This window comes from Pteropus alecto, unplaced genomic scaffold, assembly GCF_000325575.1.
Source record: "Pteropus alecto unplaced genomic scaffold, ASM32557v1 scaffold24, whole genome shotgun sequence".
NCBI lineage: Eukaryota > Metazoa > Chordata > Mammalia > Chiroptera > Pteropodidae > Pteropus > Pteropus alecto.
The window spans coordinates 20,251,152-20,262,139 of record NW_006439192.1 but is presented as its reverse complement, the minus strand read 5'-3'; the positions used below and the strand labels follow the sequence as shown (position 1 = coordinate 20,262,139).

Below are 10,988 nucleotides of genomic sequence, written 5' to 3'. Positions count from 1 at the left end.
CTTGAGAAAAGGCAGAAATAAATGCCCCAAAAAACATAATAGTGGAGGCAAAATACCACACAAATACAATCAATCATCTGGGCGTTGGAGCCATGAAAAATCATAGTGAGAGTGAGAATTTAGGCACAGATTATTCAAAATGAGTGATGTCTTTATAATGTAGAATTTAATGCCCAAATATACTTACTGTCTTCTTAGAGCCAAAATGGAAAAACGTAGTATCTTGAAAATATTTTTATTCTTTAAAAACAAAAAAATATAAAGAAGGCAACAAGCAATCCATGAATGTGTTTGCACTTAAAATATGTTTCTCTTTGTGCACCATTGAAAAATAAAAGTATAAGATCTTTTCTGTTTCACAAAATAAATTCCTTATCAAGCTATTCCATTTAAATGCCTGTCAACCAGCTTTAAGAATCCACACACACAAAAAAATTTTTTGGTGTTGGCAGAAAATTTTCCTATTGCAAGCCTTAGTATTTGAGAAAGAGACAGAAAGTAACTAACTAGCTCACTAGTTTCAGGACAAAAAAAATCAGTGCAGAACTAATCTATCGTTATGCTGAGCTTCACAACTTCTCTGCTATAATCTAATGACTAGATGGCAATAGTTTGTCCCACCTTTAAATTTCATAGTAATCTGCCTGTGGTTTATATTAGATGTGATGTTTATGCTTGTTCTTGAAATCATTTCAAAAGTTATATAATGTTATAAGTGAATTCTAAGAATTTGCAAGAAAAATCCTTTTCCAACTGGGCTCAACAGATTATTTTTTTTTAATATTGGAAATATATTTCCTATATACTTCTAAAGATCTTAAGAATAATTGCTGTACATCAAGGAAAAAAAATTTTTTTAAATGTCCCTTCCAGGGAGCTGTCATTTAAGAAAGGAGATACTGTCTACATCCTCAGGAAAATTGATCAAAATTGGTACGAGGGAGAGCACCATGGGAGAGTGGGCATTTTCCCAATCTCATATGTAGAGGTAAGTCTTTCCCCTTCTCTCTTACATGGTTGCTGTTTCTAAAGTCATCACAGGTCAAGAATAAGTCATTATTTTTCCTCATAGAAACTCATGCCTCCTGAAAAAGCACAGCCTGCAAGACCACCTCCCCCTGCCCAGCCTGGAGAAATCGGAGAAGCTATAGCCAAATATAATTTCAATGCTGACACAAATGTGGAGCTATCGCTGAGAAAGGTAACCTAGTCGTTTTCTTCATCCGGTTCATTTGAAAGGCAGTATATTTTCAAAAACAAAATAGGTTATCTTCGTCCTCAGACATTTTTGTGTTTTCTCCTAAGAAAAGGACAAAGGACTCCCTAACGCCACCCTGAGTCACTGTTTCCTATTGCTCCCTGTGTTCTTCCAGATGAGGTCCCCTGCCGGACACAAAGCTTCTATGAAAGACTTTCCCTCCATGGCTTAGCCTGGGAGGCCCCAAACCCTCTCCAAGGGGTGCCTTGGCCTGAATATCATGGTGTTATGATGTAGGAAAGCATCAAGAGGAAAAGTACTTTAATACACCTCAGAATATTGTTGTTCTGCTGCATTATTAGTCATTTAAAAAAAAAAAAAAAGGTTTCCAATACTTACTTTTATCTTGGAATCAAAGCAAGGTCCTAAAGTAATAAAGATATTTCTTCCTGGGGAGGATTTTGAGGACCCATCTATGCCTCATGACTGACCTAAATTTCACCAGCAACCTATCCAACTCCAGCATCTCTTCTTAACAATATCAAAAAGAACTCGTTAACTTGTTACTTTGCATAGCTGAGAATGATTAGATAAACTATTTTCATTGTTTGCTAAGCAATCACATACATTTGTTTGAGGTGGTAGTTGAGATGACAATATACATGTCTGCACACAACGCAGACCACATGGTAGTAACATGCAGGGTGGTAAATGCATAGCCAGGAGCAACAAAGGAAAATATCACCGTTCTTGTCCTGGGAGAACTTTATCTCATTCTTCCCTTTTGGTCCTAGTTCTGCATCACCAATTGATTCTCTTCTGTCGTCTAAGCTACAGCACAGCATTACATCAACTGTATTCAGTTGTGTTTCACACATTAGAGAGAAGCTTCTGCTAATGCAATTTATAGCTCAAGGGGTAGCTTAGCAACAGCCCAATCTTGGTGTATTACAGAGAAAGTCAGTGCAAATTAAGATTTAGGGAGATTTCATTTTTCTTTGCAATGTTCTGCTCAGTGATGGTGGACAGTCTATATAAACCATACAGCATTTTCGCAAAAAGAGAACTTTTGCCTTGAGTGCCATCTGAAGAAGGCCTCCCTATCATGCTCAAGTTTTGATTGTGTGTCGCCTCTACTGCTATGTCAGTGCAGTTGCCCAAACTTCATATTATTTGATGGATTCAACAGCAGAATTTTTACTGTTTAACCACATCTTGCCTATTTATTTCTGGGCCACATGTGGTTTTGAGTTTAAATTTAACCTGGGTTTTGCGGCATTGCCTTGATCACTGCAGATAGCAGGAATATTGATTGTAGAAAATTCTATTATTGCAAAGGCCAAGGGTTCTATAAAAAATATATAGTGACCACAATAGCATGGCCACCCACCAATCAGAATGGATCAGGTAGGTGTCGGTCCTGGCCACAGTGAAGGATTATCTCAAGTGCTATCTCTGCCCCATTTCATTATCTTCACTCTTTGTTACTAGTTAGCACATGTAGGTTAAAGAAGAAAAACGGTGTCCCATTCGACTTCATCCCTTCTAGAGGTGAATTTCTGCAACCGATGTCAGACACACTATCACGGAGAGCTGAGTTGCACTTTTCTGAAGCTCTCCCTTGAAACTGTCAGTGATAGGAAGATGCTACTGTCATTGAGACATTGCCTATTAAACTGTTCTGCTTTTTGAAATAACTTATGCAAGTCATTTCACGTAGTACCAACACAGATAGTATAAACTCACTCACATTAACCAAGCATCCTTAGGGAAGTCTCTGATGTAGTGATTGGGTGGTTAAATTGCATATGTTGATAAGCTATAATTTGGGAGTGAGCTCTGAGACTTTACTTGCATTCTCCTGACTTAAAAAAAAAGAAAAAGAAAAAGAAAAAAAAAAGCTGGAAGTATAAAACTTCCCCAAATGGAAAACTATTGTTTATCAGAAAACGTTGACAATTAGTTTTTTACATTATCACATCTCTATTTATAATGCATTTTTCTAATATTCCTTACAGGGAGATAGAGTTATTCTTCTCAAAAGAGTTGATCAAAACTGGTATGAAGGTAAAATTCCAGGAACCAACAGACAAGGCATCTTCCCTGTTTCCTATGTAGAAGTCGTCAAGAGGAATACATCCAAAGGTGCCGAGGATTACCCCGACCCTCCCATACCCCACAGCTATTCGAGCGATAGAATCCACAGCTTAAGTTCAAATAAGGTAAGAAGGCACTCACCATATTAGTATAACATTTAGGAGCTTGGAGTAAGATAATCAATAAGTGATTTTAAGGCATTGGACTAGAACATCACGTTTATTACAAAGCGGAAGATTTATGTGTTAGGTTTCTAAGTATGAGTGCAACATCAAGTCGATATAATTTGATTTTTCTTATGAGTGACAGCGTAAAGGTTTAATGCTTGATTTTGATAATTTCATTTTTCAAGTTAAAATATTGACAGAGAAAAAATTATTAGTATCATAAGACCCTATGTGATATATATCTGTGTACATACATAAATAGATTTGCTTTCTGAAACTCAAATTTTTTGAAGCTTGAGTTTTCTCTAAAGCTTGATTTTATTTATTTATATATATTTTATACAAATTATATATGTACATATGCATCTATACATAGATCGATAGATTCTAAAATGATTTATTTCAACAATACATGGTAATTCAGTTGAAAAAAATTCTATAAAAGTCTCAGGGGTTTTTAATATAGAAAGAGAGATAGAGTAAGATTTTTCAATTAAAGTCTATAAGTCAATTTGTCTATCTATTAGTTTGAATGGAAATTTCATTGGTTATTAGAAGTTCTCAAGTGTATTTTGTTAGTTTTAGGATAATTATGTGCCAGTTCTACTGTCTCACTAGAGCTAACAGCTAAGGATAATTATCTTTCTCAATATCTTGTCTAAAAGGAACTTTGCTTCCTGAACTAGTTAATTAGAAAAGGCTATTTTCTTACTTTCTTTACTCACAATGTGAATTTTTTTCTTAATTTTCTGTCGAATTATAATATAGTGTATTCTTTTTATAGGTAGGGTTTAGGAATTTCTTTCTCCTTTCCATTAATCTCCAAGTAGAAAACTTTAAATTACCAAGGAATTAGTTCCAAAATATTGTACTTCCTGACATTTAAATTTTTATTATGTTGCATAATTTACTAATTATTTTAATAAATAATTAAGATCAAGGCTAGGATGTGGGAAAATAAACCGTCCAGAGCTAGCAAAATAATAGACATATCAGACATGATTAAAGTATGCAGTCATTTCATATTCCAATGTAAGATCATTTCAAGATAGCATTCTCAGTGATCTAAAACTACTCCTTAAAAATGAGTCTTAGAAGAATTTTACATAAGTTAACAATATAAAAATCTACTATTTTAAGAGAAAGCATTTTTTAAAAGGGCTAAGGCTAGGCATTGTTTGTTTGTTTGTTTTCTACTCCTCTTTAAAGATGGGGTTTCAGTTGTGGGGTAATTACTCTCGATCCTTTATTATTATATAATGGAATGGTTTGGTACTATCCAATTTTGATAAATTGATTATAAAGTTTTCCAGAATCTTCTTCAGTATATTTACTTCACTACCAGAGTTTAGCATGTAGAGATCAACATCCTTCCTTCAGTAGTTCCTACTGTTAAATGTAAACATAACATGTATGTGGCTTACCCACTATTTGGTCATCTTAGAAGAACTACCAGATAAATTTCAAAGCAACTACACCTTCAAATAAAATTTTATAAGAAAGAATAAGCATTTATCTACAAAGTCTTATTTAAAATTTAAGAAATTCTTCCACGATGTCCTAAATAATATTGGCAGTGTAGTATTTTAGATCACAAAGTTTTAATATTTGTCGAATATGATCCAAATGTATTTTCAGTTTCCAAAGTTTTTTCTTAAAACACCAGATTTTACATTTTATAAATAGAGAAATGTACAAATTTTGCTAATAACTAATTTGTGTTTTATTCTCACTGCTGGGGAAAAAATTATGTTGAAAAGCTTCCATTCATTGTTTGAAAAAAATACTTAGTGGTTTTATCCCAACTGGTAATCTCTGCTATGATATCATTGGCTTAAGGAAGGAAACTTCTCAGTAGTGTTGAACTATGTGATTTTCAGAAAAAAAAACAACAACTATAATATACTCTAAATGATGAGTATATGAATGTTATATATCCTATTTTCTAACTGATATTTGCAAATAAAGGAAAGAACTCCTTAAGTGATTTATGAATCACACTTTGACTCACTCAAATCACATTTCTTGACATACTATGTTTTAGGGGATAGTTAAATGTAAGTTGATAACATTTCTGATTTTTCTGCTTTTAGTACAATAGCATCCAACCGTAATGCCTTTGGAAGAAAAGCTGATTATATAATTTTTGTATCATATGTATATTTTTGTGATATAGGTATCCTGGGATATTTAATTTGACTTTCTTTCGATAGAAACAAGTCATTATAAAGCTAAACACTTTGAATCTGTAAATTCATATTAGTGACTGGTGGTAATGACATCGGAGCAGTAATAGTGATAGGGGTAGTAATGACAATAATGGAATTTAAAGATCTTTGTTAGTCACATAATATTCCTGTTCATGAGAGTAAGCGAAAGTGGGAAGTAATAATCTTGAAGTATTATATGTCTCATGGACTTTCAAATTTATTATTGTGTTGCATAATATAGCATAAAATTAAACTCTGGCCAATAAGGGAACTTCTCTAAACCATCAAATGAGACTTAAGTCATTTCTATCTTGTTAAAAATTAAATATATACAGGGCTTGCTAGAAGTGTATCTATCTAATAACAGACCATATGTACAGGATCACTTTATATCAAATGCTAAGCAGCCTTTAGTCCTGAATCTTCTGTTAAAATGCTCACATGAGTTTTGTGACACTTTGTCTCACTTATCCTACCCCAGGATGACTTGACATCATAGTTCCTTTAAAAAAAAAAAAAAAACTGAATAAATTCTATTAATGCCCCCATTCCTATTTTAGGACACAGAAGTCAAAAGTTTAGCAGGGGATACAATGTGCACTGATACGCACGAAGGCCCCAGAGGGGACCAAGAGTGCTGAGTGCGTGAAGCCTTATCCTAAACAGCCTACTAGAAAGTGCATCTCCAAAATCTTCCTTGAAGATCTTTTTCTTTCCAAACCCAAATCATTTCCCTGGAAAGAACTAAAGTAAAATGTCATCCACCAGCCTCTCCTAAGGCCTTCGTATGTACAGCGTGTACCTGTCTTTGTAGTCCAGCGATAATTGATGCATGTATGAGAATGTTGCCAACTACTTTTAATGGATTTACATAAAAATTTTGTTTTGTTCGATACGTCCAGAATAAAGTGATAATATTAAGATGCAGAGAAGTGTATTTTTACTTCAGGAGATTAAGCTTCATAAATTATACCTCCACAGGTTTACATAAAATGTCAGTCTTTTGAGAGAGGATGGAAGTCCCAGCAGATTACTCTCTGTAGCATTATATGCTCCCTTTCTGTGTAATCATCTACTTTGGGTTTTTTTTTTTAACTTTGAAGTAGTAGTTATATGTGAGTTCAGTGTCATTCTGATCATGAAATATATTTTTCAGAACTTAATCATTTATAAATGTGTTGATGTATAATGGTGTAAAAATATTTTATGCCATATGTTAAAGTCCCTTGCAAACAAAAGTGAGAAAATTATAAAGTTCAAAAAATTTAACAGTGCTACAGGAAGGAAGAACACTAAACAAATTCAGGGATTAAAAAAAAAAGGTTTAATTATTGGTTTTCGTTTTACATTAACATTATTTCAGAGCTATTTCTACTATTAAGACAATATGGGGAAACCTAGTTTAAAAGAGGTAGTCTGTTAAATCTTTTAAATTTTACTGTCCTTTAATCTCCATGACAGCTTTATTTTGTCATCTGACATATAAGATACTTTCCAAATGCAAGGAGAGTTTCATTTTTTAGATAACGTTCTAATTAACATGCTAATGATTTTATGTATTTAAATTCAGCAAAATATCTTCCAATCTAGATCATAGAATAAATATTTTTTTCATTCACTACCATACCTTTCTTGCATTTCTCTGTCTCTGTGTTTTGATGCATTATTTTCTTGGGTTTGTTTTTTTTTTTAACTTCATAATCGCTGCTCATTTTTAAGTTGGCTTCCAGTGAACGAGCCCCTCCTCCCAGGCACAAAGCTTCACCTGACTCAGATAAAGGAGCTCTCCAGGGAATCACCCAGGAGTGGCTGTCCCTGACCGCCAAGAGTCCGCCGGCAAACCCTTTGACCCCAACACCACCTCCTTTTCTGGACAACTTCTTGGATGAATTAGAGAAGCTTGGTGCTTTAACCTTGTCAGATGACCAAGCCAAACCAAACATCCTAGAGGAGATCACCCTTGAAATTAAAGAGGAATCCTCAGTTCTCCTCCCTTTGCCTCCAGCATCTGTACCTGCCAAATCACCTTCCTTTCAACCACCTTTTCTCTGCTCGGGTGTCACCTCAACCACAGTCCAGCCTTCTGAGGCAATGCCACTCCAGGATCCCAGAAAGACAACTCAGAACAAGTGTGCAGATGTGACAAAGATGAGAAAAGTTTTTGCGGGCCTTGAAAAAATTCCCGAAGTCCTAGGTGATAAGTTTGTGGCCTCTGGACACACTGATGTGGGTCCCTTACCCCAAACTCTCCCTATCATTGGAGAGGAAGATGAGGATATCTGTGAGGGGGTTACGTCAGGCATCCAAAGAGGGCCAGAATCTCAAGAACCAGATGCTTTGTGGTTTGGCCATGATGGCACAGAGGTGACACCAAGCCTGCACATTGAAGAGGAGGAAGAGGAGAGGAAACCTGACTGCTTAGAATATGCAGTAACCACCTCCGCAGGTCCTAGAACCCCTAAGGAAGACAGTAATGCAGCTAAAACCATTAATGAGGTATTTTAATTTTGCCTAATTCCTGAAGAACTAACCAGTCTTACTACAATTAGCTAGTACAGTTAATCATATTAACAAACATCAATTTTAACATTGCTGCATTATTTTCTTGGGTTTGTTTTCCTTATAAGGTTTCTTATAAGGTTTCCTTATAAGAAACATAAGCACTTATAAGTCAGGTGGAGAGATGTATAGAATCACACCAAATTTTAATAAGATATAAATGTGTAATATATTCTATTATTTATTAACAATTATAAATTCATATTTAAAGTTTTCATAATTTATGAATCTTTCTAATTTCTCAGTGTTGATAATGATAATGGCTGAGCTCTTACTGAGTGTCAGACATTACTCTAATAACTCTACATCTTTTCAAAAGGTTGGTTACATTATATCTATTTTAGAGATGAGGAAATTAATACCCAGAGAGATTAGTCCAATTCCAGGTTGAGGAAACTATATATCATATCTTTGATATAATAGCAGTTTGAAAAGAAAAGAGGAAAGGAAGGAAGGAAGGAAGGAAGGAAGGAAGGAAGGAAGGAAGGAAGGAAGGAAGGAAGGAAGGAAGGAAGGAAGGAAAAAAATTAATACTCTGGTTCCCTATAAATTCTTTTTGAAGAAGTAATTTTCTTCAAATTGGTGACTACTTAAGAACTGGGTCCTGCATTTTCTTCTTAAAAACAAAAAACCTTGGGCAATGATTTTCATCAATAAAGAGGGAAAAAATCTTGAAATCTTGAATCTTCAGCTCGTAAATGTCTCTCTTAAAACAAAGGGAAAACTTGATATCTCAAATATGTAACCTGTGAATTAAAAAGCAAATATGATTACTAGCAAATATTAAAATTATGAAACAAAAAGAATGATTTATATTATGCCACTATGAAAGTCACTTTCTCCCATAGATCCTCTATTTAAAAATTTCTAAAAATGAAAGTAATTTTTTAAACTCCATAATTTCCTATTAAGATCTTAGCAATAATAAATGTAGAGGCACTTGGCCTGTACAAGGTCTTCTGGGTCAATGCTTAAATAATGGTCAGTGCCTATAAGGCCCCTGGACAGTCACAAAACTCTGAGGCTTGACTATTCCTCAAGCAGGAGAGAAAATGTCACCTGAACAAAGAACCCAGTCATACCTGGCATTTGTATAAAATAAACACACTATTTAATAACAGACCATTCATTGCAGAGAGTTAAACATTACTTACTAAGTCAATTACTTAAATAACTAATTTTCTCATCAATTTAATCAATTTTAAGACATGATCAAATATGAGGCTTAGTTCCTAAGAACTGTTGCTATCTGCCTGTAGAATATGAGGGTTCTTATTTCCAGCCACCCACGTCAGAAAAATTAAACTGATCACACCCGTTGTAAATCTTGAATGAAATTCGAAAGAAAAAGTTAGTGCTTTTAAAGCAAAAATTTGTCATAAATGTCACTCACCAGGGTACTAGTTAACTTTAAAATTATTTAAATTGGGGGATATTATCTAATGACCATGATACCTTTTTCTGGACAAAGCATAATCTCATCCTGTCTTTCGTCAACATTTAAGCCACCGTCATTTTCTTCGGGAGATCGAATGTCTACACCTCTTCCCAGTTGTCTCCTTTCCTCCCCTCCCTTTCATTCTCCCTTGGCTTCTGTCTCTGACCTGGTCTCTACACTTTCTCAGCCTACTCAGTCCTACTCACCTCCTCTCCTCCCTAAACACTCTTATCAACAGGAGATAAATTCACCAAAATTAAAGGTAACTGCATCTTGAGTGTGGTTTATTGCATGTCTTTAAGCGAACTTAATTATATATATAATTAATGGAAAGTTATGTAAAGACTGATTACTAACTTTTAACACCATCAGCATGGCCTCTCTCCAAAAAGTTGAAAGATATATTTGCATAGCAGCTATACCCATATTGAGGAGAAAACCTAACTAAAATTTGTATAAGAATAAAAAGTAACCGTTAGATATTTTTTTACATTGAAGGTTAGCGGGAGAACCATCCAATTCAAAGGTGTCAGCATTGTGCCTGTCATCCTCTGTCACTTCCTAGTGGGCTCTTTGCGACCCATACTTCCCACCCGTGGGCAGGGGCAGCAGAGCCTGAGGGCAGGATGCTCTCTGGCATAGACTTTCTCGAGCCTTGTTCTCCCACAAAACCAAAGTAAATTAATGAGGATGCAGGAATGAGCTTCTTTGTAGCAGTTAACAAAGCATCTATCTCTGAGATTGGCAAGCTGACAGCTCTGCTGGCATTTAACCCCCCTAAGGATATCCTTTTTAAAGATTTTTAGCAAAACAAATGACTGGCCTTGGAAAAAGATTGAATGACAACCACAGCATAAAATCAATCCATCACGGAAAAGTTTTGCGTCTATGATCAGAATGATCCAAAATCTTTTCCTTTAGACAAAAGATGATAGACTTCAAATAATAACCCACCCTCACATTCAGTCTTTAGAACCTGAAATGAGAGCCTCTGCGGAGAAGTGAAAAAGTGAAGATTCTGGTAGATCCAAATTTCTATTCTAGGAAGAACCAGCACCTGAGAAATGCCATTCAGACAATCTTTCAAACCCCCATCACGGTATCTATCCACCAAAATAGTCTGTCCATGTGGATTCATCTTACGTATGGAAGGAAGAATGTTTGAAACAATAGAATACGTTAATACTAATTGCTCTTTGCCCTTTGAGGTTTTGGCTGGTGGGAAATAATCTAGAAATTTTTAAGATAATAGTAATACTTTACATAATGTCTAAGACTAAGAATTTGCCTTTTCCCCCTCTTTCTGTGGTTTTCTTTTT

At 34.9% G+C, this 10,988-nt stretch overlaps 1 protein-coding gene across 6 annotated transcripts in view; it reads left to right on the top strand.

Annotated features, from left to right (window-relative positions):
- The window catches only part of SORBS2 (sorbin and SH3 domain containing 2), a 299,053-nt gene that overhangs the window by 273,837 nt on the left and 14,228 nt on the right, over positions 1-10,988 (top strand). For all 6 annotated transcript variants that reach the window (XM_006916395.3, XM_006916394.3, XM_015592904.2 and 3 more), the window contains 3 exons: positions 874-988; positions 1,073-1,201; positions 3,217-3,420. In XM_006916395.3, coding sequence (XP_006916457.1) covers positions 874-988; positions 1,073-1,201; positions 3,217-3,420 — 448 coding nt within the window. The remainder of the gene's footprint in view (positions 1-873; positions 989-1,072; positions 1,202-3,216; positions 3,421-10,988) is intronic.